This window comes from Nelumbo nucifera, chromosome 2 (genome assembly GCF_055504915.1).
Source record: "Nelumbo nucifera cultivar China Antique chromosome 2, China Antique-T2T, whole genome shotgun sequence".
In the NCBI taxonomy this organism is placed as follows: Eukaryota; Viridiplantae; Streptophyta; class Magnoliopsida; order Proteales; family Nelumbonaceae; genus Nelumbo; species Nelumbo nucifera.
Genome location: NC_142650.1, coordinates 63928767 through 63943143, shown reverse-complemented (window position 1 = coordinate 63943143; position 14377 = coordinate 63928767). Strand labels below are relative to the sequence as shown.

Below are 14377 nucleotides of genomic sequence, written 5' to 3'. Positions count from 1 at the left end.
CCAGCATGTCTAATCTCTTCTACTCATACCACCTTCTCTCTGGTAAAGAGAAAACATCCCTTGCTGATGGGTCTCTTGCTCTCATCTCTGGTAAAGGGGATATAAAGACCTCTGACACCCTTTATTTATCCTCTGTCCTTCATGTCCCTAAACTTAATACAAACCTTTTATCTGTTAGCAGCTTAACTAAATCAATGAATTGTAGCATAACCTTTTTTTCCCACTCATTGTGTTTTTCAAGACCTGCAATCTCAAAGGATGATTGGGAGTGGCCATGAGGCGAACGGAATATACTTGCTGGACACATCGGATAGAGCTTTTGGACCACCTCATGGAGTTGCCTTAGAGTCAGTTTTGTCTCAGTCTATTGACAAAGTCTTGTTATGTCACTTTTGGTTTGGTCATTTGTCTTTTTCTGCTTTGAGTCATTTGTTTCCAGATATATTTAAGGGAGTGTCTTTATCGAGTCTTCATTGTGAGTCGTGTGAACTGTCAAAGTATTGTAAACATTCTTATTCAATAAGCAACAAAAGATCTCTTTCTCCTTTTCATATTGTTCACTCTGACGTGTGGGGGCCATATCATTTGCCAACTATGAGGGGTTATAGGTACTTTATCCTTTTTATTGATGACTACTCTCGTTACACTTTGATTTATCTCATGAAATCCAGGGATGAAGTACCAGCTATTGTGCACAAATTTCATGAACTCATCCTCACCCAATTTAACACTCGGATCAAAATATTCCGTTCTGATAATGCTAAGAAGTATTTTGAGAAAACCCTCTCCGCCTATCTTGAAACTTTAGGGGTTATTCATCAAAGTTCTTGTTCCTACACTCCACAACAGAATGGAGTAGCGGAAAGGAAGAACATACATGTGGTTGAAGTTGCCAGATCCCTCCTGTTTGCATCCCATGTTCCTATAAAATTTTGGGGAGATGTTGTTCTTACTACTACCTTTTTTATCAATCGTATGCCCTCCCAGGTTCTTAACTTCAAAACCCCCTTTAGCCTTCTCTTCCCGGATGAGGATATTTTTTCTCTTCCTCTCTGTGTTTTTGGGTGTACTTGCTATGTGCATGTTCACAGCCATCAAAGGCACAAATTTGAACCTAAGGCTCGTAAATGTGTTTTTCTGGGATATGCTTCCACACAAAAGGGATATTGCTGTTTTGATCCAGTTAGTGGCACCTGCTTTGTATCTCGGAATGTCACATTTGCTGAGTTGACTCCTTTCTTTAGTATTTCTCCTGAGGGGGAGAAATCTGAAGAGCCCTTTGCTATGTCTCCAGTTGTTCCTCTTCCCATTCCTCGAGTCCTCTCATGAAGTGTCTACTTCTCCCACTGGACCTACCTCCAATATTCCAGTTCCTCCTCCTCCTCCACCTCATTCTCCTATAATTCCTCATCCTATTCTCTAAAGGTGATACCAAAGGCATAGATTCAGACATGGGCAGGTTGTTTCCACTCCTACAGAAAAGCCTCTTGCTCCTCCCATCATTACCAAGGTAACAGGTCAGCCTTCTTCTGACCCATTTACATCTTTCCCAGACATTGACCTTCCTATTGCTCTCCGCAAGGGCAAGCAGAAGTGTACAGCCCATTGTATCTCCAAACACCTGTCTTACAGCCTTCTCTCTCCTTCCTACGAATCTTTTCTTACTTCTGTTTCTTCCCATGTGATACCCAGGTCCGTACCGGAAGCCTTATATAAACCTGAATGGAGGGATGCTATAATGGCTCAACTGAATGCTTTGCATAAGAACCATACCTGGGATATTGTTGACTTGCCTGAAGGGAAGGAACCAGTGGGTTGTAAATGGGTGTTTACCATTAAATATCACTCTGATGGATCTATTGAGAGGTTTAAGGCTAGGCTGGTTGCTAAAGGCTACACTCAGATGTATGGTATTGACTATCTTGAGACATTTGCTCCTGTAGCTAAGATGACCTCAGTCCAGGTTTTGTTATCTCTAGCCGCTACTTTTGATTGGCCCCTACACCAGTTCGATGTTAAAAATGCCTTATTGAATGGAAACCTACATGAAGAGGTCTATATGTCTTTGCCTCCAGGGGTGTATGGGAAGAAAATGCAAGGCAAGGTGTGTAAACTGCAGAAATCTATTTATGGTCTCAAACAGTCTCCTCGGGCTTGGTTTGAGAGGTTCAGGGCTGCTCTTGTCTCCTTTAGTTACACACAAACTCAATCTGATCATACCCTGTTCTTAAAGAGAAATGGCTCTCTGGTGACCTTCTTGATAGTTTATGTTGATGATATTGTGGTCACGGGTAATGACACTCAAGAGGTTAGCAAACTAAAAAGATTTCTTAACTCTGAATTTGAGGTCAAAGATTTGGGAGATTTTCGGTATTTTTTGGGCATTGAAGTTGCTAGATCTAAGGATGGTATCTTCATTTCTCAACGTAAATATGTCATTGACCTCCTTGCTGAGACTAGTAAACTTGGAGCTAAACCAATCTCCACTCCTATTGATCCCAATCATAAGCTTTCTGCTACAGATGGTGACTTTTTATCTGATAAGGGGGTGTTTCAGAGATTGCTTGAGAAATTGTTATATCTTTGCATGACTCGGCCAGACATTTCCTATGCAGTAAGTGTTATTAGTCAATTTATGCATTCTCCCAGAGATACTCATTTAGTTGCTGCAGAAAAGGTTCTGTGTTACTTGAAAGGTACTCCAGGGAAAGGTATTCTATTTGCCAAACATGGACACATGAAGCTGGAAGCTTTTACTGATGTTGATTGGGCAGGATGTATTGATGATAGGAGATCCACCTCAAGTTATTGTGCTCTGGTCGCTGGGAACATTGTGTCATGGAGGAGTAAGAAACAGTCTGTAGTTGCTAAATCCTCAGCTGAAGCAGAATACAGGGCAATGGCACATGGTGTGCCAGAATTACTGTGGCTACGATCCCTTTTAGAAGAATTGGGGGTTGACTACGAGAAGCCAATGATGCTCTACTGTGACAACCAAGCAGCTATCAATATTGCACATAATCCTGTTCAACATGACAGAACTAAGCACATTGAGGTTGATAGACATTTTATAAGGGAAAGAGTTTCCTCAGGAGAAGTTTGTTTGCCATTCATCACATCAGACGAACAATTGGCTTATATCTTGACCAAGGGAGTTCCGAGAGGGAAAATGACACAGTATATAAGCAAGCTAGGCATGATTGACATCTATGCTCAGCTTGAGGGGGAGTGTAAAGAGACTGGGCCGAACGGGTCCTACTATCTTCTCTTGTAATATCTTTTCTTTTTCTTGTTAGCTAATGGGCCTCTCTTAATGGGCCTGTTATTTCTTTTTTGTTTGATCTCTTTATGTTACTGCCTAGCTGGCCGCCCACTTAAGGGCCTTGTAATTACTTTAACATTAATTCTTAATAAAAAGGATTAGAGAAGAAAGGGAAGAATAATTCGAACCTTTCTTCTTCTTCCTCCTCTTTTCGCCATCTTCTTCTCTTGTACTGCTGCTCTTACTTTTCTTCTTCCTTTTTCTCTCTAATTTTCAAATTTACACCTAATTTTTGAGGATTGATTTACATCTTATTCTAAGTTAAGTGATGTGTCCCACACTTAAGTGGGGGTACAATAGTCATTGTGTTTTTTGTTTAGAAAACTATAAACAAATCTGGCTGACTAGAGAGAGGTGATTTCTCTAGTTTGAACCAATCTTTCCTTCTACCTACTCTTCTCTTCTCTCCTCTTCTCTTTTCTTCTCTTTTCTTCTCTTCTTTCTCTCTTTTCTTTTTTTATTCTGAAACTGAAGCATATACAGATCTGAACTTTATCAAAGTTAAATGTGAAGCAAAAGTAAGCAAGTATTTACAATTAGCCCTTTTGCACTCCTATTCATTAACATAAGTACAAGTGAAATTTGTGCTACAAACAAACAAAGCCTTAGGAACTTCAGGAGTTGGGTCGACCATGAGTATGTCGAGTGATGGTTAAAATTCCAGATAACCACAATGAAGTTAGATAGATGGTACTAACTTTCTTGGATGGTCTTAGTCAAGATGTATGTTTGTGGACTTGAGAAACTAGGATATTTTGCTAGAAAATTGGATCACCCAACAATGATGGTCCAACCTATGAAAAACTGCTAAAAGAGAATTATATAATGATTCCTTATCTTCTCGACTTATGCAACCACATATCAACCGAGATTCTGCAGCCTTGATATGAGAAAGGGCTACAAAGACCTATCCTCAAGATTATTGCTAAGATTTATCAACTTCACGAGGAGATTTTGAATAATTGTCAGGTGAAAAAGAGTTTATCATCTCTCTTCCAAAGCATCAGTGTCATCATCCAAACCTTATCCCGACTACATTTGGTCAGCAACATGAATCCTGTTTTGCCATTCCGCTCTGCTTAATGTCTTATCCATTGTTAAATTATGGACACTTAAATCATTTAGGGGGAAGAATTAGACTACCATCAAGTAATAGCTTGGAAGAATCCTGAGGATGCAAAATGATATCATGTTCTAAATGAGCAGAACAGAGTGTTTGAATTTCTCCTTTTCTTCTCCTTGAACCATTATTGCTGATGCGATTCTCTGGCAACACTTACCAGCTCCTTGTAAGTCATCATATTCAACAACTACTAGGCTATGCATCCATTACCTTTTCTTGACACTGGCACATGCTTGTGCCCAGCATAAGTTTTATAATTTTTATCAATTAAGTGCTCACATCTTGTTTTTAATGATGTAGTCATGTAGGTAATTATGAATTAAACAACTTAATTGATACCTGCAGAAGTCCATAGAAATCAGATTGATTCCATATGACAACCACTGTAGGGGGATTTTCATGGTAATAAGAGCAAAAAAAGTATATATAGAAATTCATAATATCTCTTGAAATTCCAAATAAAATAAACAAAGAATTTTTCCTATCCAGAAAACCTCTCTACATTTTGACAAAGAAAACAGCATCTAATATCTGATTTTTCTGCTCAATAGAAAAAAAGGAAAATTTTCACTATGTTTTTTTAGTATTGCATTAAATCTCAAAACTATACAAGAAGTCTCATTACAAAGAGAATCTGTAAAAGTTTTTCACTATGGTTCAACATGTAAGTTATACATCAAGACATGGATTAATTCAGCCAAAATGGGATAAATGCAAGTCAAAATACCTGCAGCTTCTTGGCCAGTCATTGCGTCCACCACAAGCAAAACTTCTGTGGGATTCAATGCTCGCTTCACTTCCTTCAACTCATCCATCATTGCTTTGTCGATCTGATAATTTTTCCATAGAAGAAAAAAAGTTCATATTGGACAAAATCAAGATATATTTCCTAAACTAAGCAACAATGATTTGTCACAAGTATTGGTTTTTTTTTTTTTTTTGAACCTGAAGTCTTCCAGCAGTATCCACTATGACCACATCTTTGTTCTTCTTTTTGGCCTCTTCCAGACCCTGCCTAGCTATTTCTGAAGGTTTCACCTCTGTCCCCACCGTATAAACAGGCACATCTACCTGTCAAAAGCTTATAACTGATTATCAGTATGAACTAAATGATTGTAAGACTAAAGTACTAAGAGAATAAGAAATTTTGACATATATAGACCAAAAAGCTTGTTTCTTTTTGGACAAGTTATGGCCAGAAAGATTAGAGATTTTTTGTACATATTTACATATATTAGCAAATAAATTTAATGGTTACTGATAAAAAAAATAAAAAAGGAAATACATGATTGGACATTTTCAACATTCAAAAGTTCCAGACCCAGGGATTGCCTAATTTAACTAAAGCAAAATTCTGCTTTTTGATTGGCAGGTAACAATATGAAAGAAATCTATACAGTAACAAGATCAAATGAGAACTCCAAATTTCAAATTGATATACTGTCTTGTATAATATAAAATGTGATTGAAAAATTCTGAGAGAGGGAGATCCGCAGAATGCAATTAGGACATCTGGAGGTTATACCATGCGACTATTAAGCCACTATCAGGATGGCTAGAGCTATAGTATCCAGAATGAATAGCTTGTACAAATGGACTCAAAGTTCAGATTGATTGACGGATGTCAGCCTTGTTTGGATTGTTTTTGGGAGGAGTTACTTGTATGGTGGATTCTTCCCCCAGGATAATGCCTTTACTTATCAAGACTACTACTTCAATCATGTATGACTCTTCATTTTCTAGACTCTCTAGGCTGCCTTCTTTCTCTTATAAAACCTTTCTATCACATAAAAGAGTTCTTAGTGACTGATAACCAAAAAGATGATGTTTTGCTTGCAATCTAATTTACCTTTTCACCCAAAATAACAAGTTGATCAATAGCAGCAGGCCTGTATACATCTGCAGCAACAAGCATGCAACTCTTTCCCTATAATCAGCATTACATGGATTAGCATCAAAAAGATCAAGATTGGGCAACCTATCTAAATGTATCTGAAACCAACCCAACAAATGTACATAACCACACAGGTTATCATACTCCACCTGCTTCTTAAGATAAAAAGCTAACTTTGCACAAACAGTTGTCTTTCCAACACCTTGTAGACCTGCCAATAATATCACTGTGGGACCAGATTTTGCAAAAACTAGTTCAGATACTTCCCCACCCATTAACTTGACAAGTTCATCATGTACAATCTGCACGGATCAAGAATCGGACATCAACAGATCCAATACTGTTAGGTTATGCAACCAGCATACTTATTGTGCTAGACTTATCAAAAAATAAATAAATTTATTGTGCTAGACAGGAGAGGATTTTTTTTTTTTGATAATTGAAAAGTTATTTCATTACCAATATGTAAGCAAAGTTAGAACACCCCAAAGAGAAGCACAAGGTGTGACCTCTATTGATAGTAAAAGAAAGTGTAAGAAACCAAGTACACTATAATCAAAACATTACAAAGTTGCCCAGTATAGATGTTCCCTCAAGACCCCCTATTTAGTGAGACTATCAGAAATAGCATTTTCTGACCTTCTCACCCACATGAACTAACATTCATGTTGCTTGTTAACCAGCTTGCCTTCTTTAGGAAATCCTTGTAGCACCAAATTACTGAGCTGGGGTCTGAGAGAGGAGAGGATTTAGAAATCCTTCTTTTCTCTTTTTGATCATGAAACATTAGAAAAAAAAAAAAAAAAAATCTCAAACTGATTATAAACATCCCCCCCCCCCCCGCCAGTAGGATGAAATGGAAAAATTCCCAAACTTAAATCATGATCATAGATATGAGACATGAGAATCACCAGCAGATTGAGACCCAACGTCCAATTAAAAATTTGTTAATGCTTATTAGGAAGATAAGGAACCAAAATGGCTAGGTTAATTTCCTCAGTCTAATCCCATAAGCATCAGCATGATTTTCTCAGAAATAGCATACAATAGATGGATCATACCTTAACCAACTGCTGATCTGGTCTCACCCCTCGAATTAGTTCAACACCAACAGCTTGTTCACTTACAGCCTGGACAAACCTTCTCACAACAGGCAGACTAACCTGTCCACGTAATTGTAGTCAGACCTTTTTCCACTCTGTCAGTAGAAGAAAAACTGTAGATTTCCTATGAGTATAATGCAAATCATACTACACCAAAATGCATACATCTGCTTCTAAAAGGGCCCTCCTAATATCCCGCATGGGTTCCGCAATATTGTCCTTGGTCAGAACCTCTGAAACATAGAAACTCCATAAATGAACAACTTACAATAAAGATGGTAATAAGAAACTAGTTCTTTCATAAGTAACAATTATGAGATTTTATTAATAAAAAGTCATTGGATCCCTTGTACACCATATACAAAACAGAGTAAAAAACCCAACCCCACATTCACACCCATATCCAAATGCATGCCTGCTAACAATTTGATAACCCATCTACCTAGGAACTATAAACTAGGTTAACTAGTAACTGATACTTTTATTTAGAATCAAATATCCCCTTGATAATATGAATGTGTTACTTGTCCATATTAAACAAAGATCAATGAATTAAATCTAAGCTCTCTTTGGCACTATGTTCTTTTTCTTGATGATGTGGGCCTATACCTCGATACCTGTACAAGGGTTCCATGTCATGTCAGATAATTCAAAGTTTAGTGTATATTCTATGTATGTGTTCTTGCCATTTCTGGTAACATAAGGTGTGGCACCATCATAATTTCAGAGGTCTGATGTCTCTGATTGATGACATGAATTCAACCCTGAATTAGAGTATTAGTTAAAACACCAAAGCACTATATTCATGTTTCACTAAGAAAATCAGAGAGTGGTGGGAGCAAGCTAATCCGGTAGTTGATTGGGAGGGAATGAGGTTCCACAAGAAACTCCAATACTTAAAATCTCAATTAAAGGAGTGGAATAGGCTGGAGTTTGGAAGATTAGAAGAGAGAAAGCAAGTTCTGGTGGAGCAAATCGAGGATTTGGACCTGAAGGAAGAGAGAGGCCCTTTTGGAGAGGAAGAAAGGAAGTTGATATGGGTTTTAAGGAGGCAGATGGAAGACATCCTGATTAAGGAGGAAATCAGTTGGAGGCAAAAATCTAGGTGTAAGTGGCTAAAGGAGGGAGACAGAAACACAAGGTTTTTCCATTCAGTGGCAAATGGAAGGAGAAAGAAGAATTACATCTCTAATTTGGAAGTTGATGGAGCAGTTTTGTCTCACCCGGCTGAAATTGCAGAGGCTCTAGTAAACCACTTCAAATCTATTTTAGAAGGCCTATGAATGAGAGGGTGTGGTTGGAGGGTTTGGATAGGCCAACTCTAAGTGCAGAGAAGAGAAAGTGGTTAGAAAAATGGTTCGATACGGAAGAGGTAAAGGAAGCAGTATTCTTTATGGATAGGACAAAAGCTTCGGGTCCAGATGGGTTCACAATGGCCTTTTACCAGGATTGTTGGGATATTTTGGAGAATGATCTTACATCGGTTTTTGAGGAGTTCCACAGGAGGGGTGTAATAAACCCGGGCTTGAACTCAACTTTCATTGCCTTAGTCCCAAAGAAGAAAGATGCTTCTCAACCAAAAGATTTTAGACCTATTAGTTTGGTGACTAGCTTGTACAAAATCATTGCAAAGGTGTTGTCTCTCAGGATAAAGAAGGTGCTCCCCTCTATTATTGCACCCAACCAAAGTGCTTTTGTGGAGGGAAGACAGATCACCGATCAGATTCTCATTGCAAATGAGAGCTTGGAGAGCTTTAGGAAGTCAAAGAAGAAGGGAGTGGTTTGCAAATTGGATTTGGAGAAGGCTTTCGACTTGGTGACAGGTGGTGTAAGTGAATCTGGGGCTGTGTTAGGACTTGCCATATCCTGGTGAACGAGACTGTGGTTGACTTCTTTCCGGCATTGAGAGGTCTAAGACAAGGAGATCCTCTCTCCCCTTTTCTCTTCACCCTGATTGTTGATGTGTTTGGGTGATTGATCCATAGAGCAGACTCGAGGAATTTGATAAGAGGGTGGAGAGTAGGAAGGGAGGAGGTTCCCTTAACTCTTCTACAGTTTGCAGATGATACTATCCTTTTCTGTGAAGGAGGGAACCTCAATTGGATCCGGAATCTAAAGTTGACAATACAACTTTTTGAGCAGATATCTAACCTCAAGGTAAACTTTGATAAGAGTTGTGTGGCGGGAGTGAATGTGAACGAAAGAGACCTAAGGGAATTTGCAGGTGAGCTAAGTTGTGCTATTACGGACTGGCCCCTGACTTATTTGGGCCTCCCTTTAGGAGATAATCCTAAGAGTGTTAGCTTTTGTGCTCCGGTAGTGGAGAGGTTTGAGAAGAAGCTAGCGGCCTGGAAGAGGAATTATCTTTCTTTAGGTGGAAGAGTCTCTCTCATTAGGTCTACCCTAGCCAACCTTCATGTTTACTTTCTGTCAGTGTTTAAGATCCCCTCAAAGGTTTCAAATCTTTTGGAAAAATTAATAAGGAATTTTCTCTGGGAGCCTGGAGAGGAGAAGAGAGATCATAGGGTGAGTTGGGAGGTGGTCTCTAGGTGTAAAAAACTAGGAGGTCTTGGGATTGGTAATTTCAAGAAAAGGAACATGGCCCTTCTGGGGAAGTGGCTGTGGAGGTTCTCTTTGGAAAGGGATAAATTGTGGACTAAGATTGTGGCTAGCATTCATGGGCTGGAAGACAATGGTTGGGATCCCGGAATCTTGGCAAGGGCTTCAATTGCTTCTCCTTGGAAATCCATCCACAATCTGCTTCCAGTTTTCTCCCCTTGGATCAGGAATGGTCTAAAATCTGGTAACCGAATAAATTTCTGGGAACAACTTTGGGTCGGGGATTCTCCTCTGAAAGACAAGTTTCCTTCCTTATATGCTCTTTCAAACTTGAAAAATGAACCCATTTCTTCTTTCTTGGTCCCTTCAGCCTCCACTTTGGGCTTTGGTTGGAACCTTGGCCCGCGTAGGGCAATTAAGGATACAGACTTGGATAGCTTGGTAGCTCTGCTAACCTCCCTTGAGGGTGTCTTCCTAAACCCTGCTAAGGAAGACACCAGATTTTGGACCCTTTCTAGCTCCAGTACCTTTTCTTGTGCTTCTTTCTTTGAAACCTTAACTCAACCTCCTACCCCCCTGGGGTTGTCCTTTCCAGTTAAGGAAATTTGGAGCAGACTTATTCCTCCTCGGGTGGGTTTTTTTTGTTGGGAAATTTTCCTGGAAAGAATCAACACTTTAGACTTACTTCAAAGAAAGAGACCCAATTATTGTCTAATTCCTAATAGATGTGCTCTTTGTAAAGTTGATGGGGAATCTGGCTACCACCTCATGGTCTCTTGTAAGGTTGCTAAAACTGTTTGGGAGTGGGTTTTCTCCCGTTTTGGGTGTTCTTGGTATCCTCCGGAGACTGTCCAAGGTTTGTTTTCTCCTTCTTTTTTCAGTTGGCCTAAGAAGCAAGGGAAGACTATGTGGAGGTGTATTAGGGCAGCGGTATGCTGGTCTTTGTGGGAAGAAAGAAACTCACACATTTTTTCTAACAAGGGAAAAACATTGGAAGATTTGTTAGATCGAATCCTTTTAAAAGCTGTCCACTGGCTAAAATCTTTGGAGTTGTTTTTAGATTGTCCTATGGATGACTTGCTAAGAAACTGGAAAGAGATTGCTTCCACTGCTAGATGCAAGAGGACTCTTTGTCCGTTCTGGTCCCCTCCCCCCTCGGGCTTTATAAAGCTGAGTTTTGATGGCAGTAGTGTAAGGAATCCAGGGCCCTCTGGGATTGGAGGAGTCTTCAGGAATGAGGAAGGGATTGTTACTACTTTATTCTCTGGCCCTATTGGAGAAGGTGACTCTCTTAGGGCTAAGATCCTTGCAGCGCTTGAAGGAATTTGAAGAGCAAAAGAATTAAATATTAGCCGCTTGATTCTGGAAGGTGATTTGAAGGTGGTGGTTACTTAGTTGAAGACAGAGGGCAGTGGTTTGTGGAACTTTAACAATGAGAAAAAACAGTTCTTATGGTTGGGTAGGGACATTGAGATTCAGTACAGCTGGGTGAAGAGGAGTGTCAACTCATTTGCGGATGGGTTGGCCAAGCAAGGAGTGAATAGGGAGGCCGTTTTTTGGGCTAGTTTTTTATTTTCTTTGCATTCACTGTGTTTTTTGTTTTTGGGGAGCTAAGTTATTTTATCTCCCTTTGTATTCTTTTCCCTCTCTTCTCTTAATTTAATGAAGATGATGTTATTGATCAAAAAAAAAAAAAGCACTATATTCATGGCTATGGAACTCAGCCCACTCTCCTAGTTTCCTTGGTTTCTCTATTTTATCATCTTCCTTATTTCATTTCTTCTCTACAACCAGCATTATCCATACTTATCATCAAACTATTTGGTATTATCTTGGGCATCTCTCCTTGTTATATCAAACAGACTAGACGGAGCATTTAAAGGAGAGAAAGAAGAAAAAAACTCTAGCTGAGTCAGGCACACCAGCTGGCTCAGAACAGGAGAGGTTGGGCAGTCCATTGCCACTCCACAAATATGTGCAAATTGGGGTATGGGTTGATATGACAGTCTCTTGTATTTTCTTCATATCCAAATCATGATAAGATATTTTTGCTACACAAGGACCATAGACATCTGTACAGGGGAGAATGGACATTTTTGAGGAATTTTCTCTGCCATAACCATCAGTTCAGTTGGATAGATATACTTCAGTCTCAGGCAGCAATTGTGGATAATTACCACAACAATATGATTGATAGAGCTTTGAAGTAGACAAAGGAGAAAATTGACTCGGGACAAGGGAGAGAACACTGAAAAATCAGAGTTCTCTGGTACAAAAGATAAACATGATTTAGGATAGTTCTTTATTCTACCACATTTCTAGAAAACAATATTGTTCTAATATTAGGAAAATCAATTAGAAAAGAGAACATAAGAAAGTAATAAGGGACAGAGTCCTGGAGAAACAAGGGATGCCAAAGAGATCCTTGCCTGGCTAACAGTCTTAACGTTGAAAGTTTCCTAATTTCCATGTTCATTGCCAAGCCAGACCCACGCAATATGTTCAACTACAGACTCTAGTCTCTCCTCAGTCCCTCTATATAGGATGCTAGCCTAATGACGTCCAAGTCGCCTTTTGCTATTCATGGATCAAGCTTAAATCTTTATATGTTAGCTAGCCGTTTCTGAATATCTAAAATCGACAATATTACCTAAAGCTTTCAAGAGAATGCCAATTTACAGACACCCATTATACTATTTCGTGCAAATCGACATTACACCTGATCCAGATGCACCAATCAACTTTCTCTTATCAAACAGCCAACTTCCATTTTGAAATGTTTCATCCCCGTTAGTTTTCCCAAGAATTAACCTTGTATTATAATTGGGTTTCAGGAAAAGAAGAGACAGAAAAACAAACCTGCTCCCTTGAGTTTGTTCCAAGCTGCTTCGAAGCCGCTTGTCAGCTGCCCGAACATTTCTGCTCTTACAACACCTAGCATTTCCTTTCTAACTAAAACACTTTCGGAATTGACCCAATTCCATATCTCTCTCTGAGATTCAAAAAGAATAAAATTTAAAAATAAATAAAAAAAAAGCATCTCTCTCTCTCTCTCTCAACATGAAGTTGAAATTCAAGTCTGAACTTATCTTTATGACGCAATTAGATGTTGGAGCATCTTTTTCTTGGCTTACCGTAAAATGATTTCTGGAAGAAGGTCCTACGGAGATGCTTGAGCCAGTCCAAGAAGAGTTGAACTTGGCTGATTTTCTCGGATTGCAGAAGCAAGGGTTCACTGAGAGTGAAGGACGAGATGAAGAGAAATGGCGGGAAGGAACAGTCGAGAAAGAAACAGCTTCCATTGTCTGAGAGAACGGTTCGACGGGGAAGCTCCCTCCCTCTGGGAGCAATCGTTACGTCTGACGTTTTATCCTCTCTGAAACTGAAAATCAATAATCCACCAAGCTATCTATCACCCGTACATGTTTCATCATCTAATTATCGTCTCTGTTTAATCCATTCCTCTTGTAAACCGCTCAACGCGCATCCAACGGTTGTTTAAATAACTGGGCCCACACGCTGGGGTAAATTATAAAAACGTTTTAAATACGAAAATGCGGTGAGCGTGGATCGAACACGCGACCTTCAGATCTTCAGTCTGACGCTCTCCCAACTGAGCTATCCCCGCTTGCTGATCACGTAACGGCAAAAATGCATTAAAGATTATGGTATAGCTGGTTAGATACAAGGATCAAAGTAACCTTATCAGGTATCGCATCAGATAGTTTAAATATTAATATGTATACGGATACGTTTTTGAAACGCATGGATATGAATGAAATATATGAAAAATATATGAGTATACTAAAAAATGATACAAATTTCTTAAATACATCAATTATACTAATTTTAAAAGTTAAAATAACCACAAATAAAACATAAATACATAAAGTAATATACACTTAATATAGTAAGATACATAAATATCTTACAGTTCTATTGATAATTCAACGATCAAGAGCCCAAGACTCATATTATATAGATTTTACAAAGTAAAACATGCACAAAACCATTATTATGTTAAATTCTACAAGTCCAAGACACAAAACATATACAATTATTATATTTTAATTACTATAGTAATTATTTTATATTTTTACTTTTGAACATTAACAAAAAAGTCAATTAAATATTAAATTTTGAAATGTTTGATAATATCAAAATTACTATCATATGAAATTTATAATTTTTCTATGATACATATATTATTGTCATATTTTTACTTTTAATCTTAACTAAAAGTATATCAAAATTATTAAAATTTCTAAGATACATATCATAAAAAATTCGTAATTTTTAATTATTAAAGTAATGATTCCATTATTAACATTTTTATTTTCTATAGTGTTTCTGAAATAACAAATTTTTTATATAAA

General features: G+C 38.4%; 1 protein-coding gene and 1 non-coding gene across 2 annotated transcripts in view; both read right to left on the bottom strand.

Annotated features, from left to right (window-relative positions):
• Window positions 1-13469, bottom strand: part of LOC104607660 (signal recognition particle subunit SRP54, chloroplastic-like) — an 88877-nt gene extending 75408 nt beyond the window's left edge. The window contains exons 1-8 of the mRNA XM_010273339.3: window positions 13136-13469; window positions 12861-12993; window positions 7608-7675; window positions 7401-7502; window positions 6489-6641; window positions 6295-6372; window positions 5391-5516; window positions 5173-5275 (exon numbers count right to left, since the gene is read on the bottom strand). Coding sequence (XP_010271641.1) covers window positions 5173-5275; window positions 5391-5516; window positions 6295-6372; window positions 6489-6641; window positions 7401-7502; window positions 7608-7675; window positions 12861-12993; window positions 13136-13303 — 931 coding nt within the window. The 5' untranslated portion in view covers window positions 13304-13469. The remainder of the gene's footprint in view (window positions 1-5172; window positions 5276-5390; window positions 5517-6294; window positions 6373-6488; window positions 6642-7400; window positions 7503-7607; window positions 7676-12860; window positions 12994-13135) is intronic.
• Window positions 13470-13556: 87 nt separating this feature from the next.
• On the bottom strand, window positions 13557-13629 carry TRNAF-GAA (transfer RNA phenylalanine (anticodon GAA)). The gene has a single exon. It is a non-coding gene; the product is annotated as a tRNA-Phe (tRNA).
• Window positions 13630-14377: the final 748 nt, after the last annotated feature.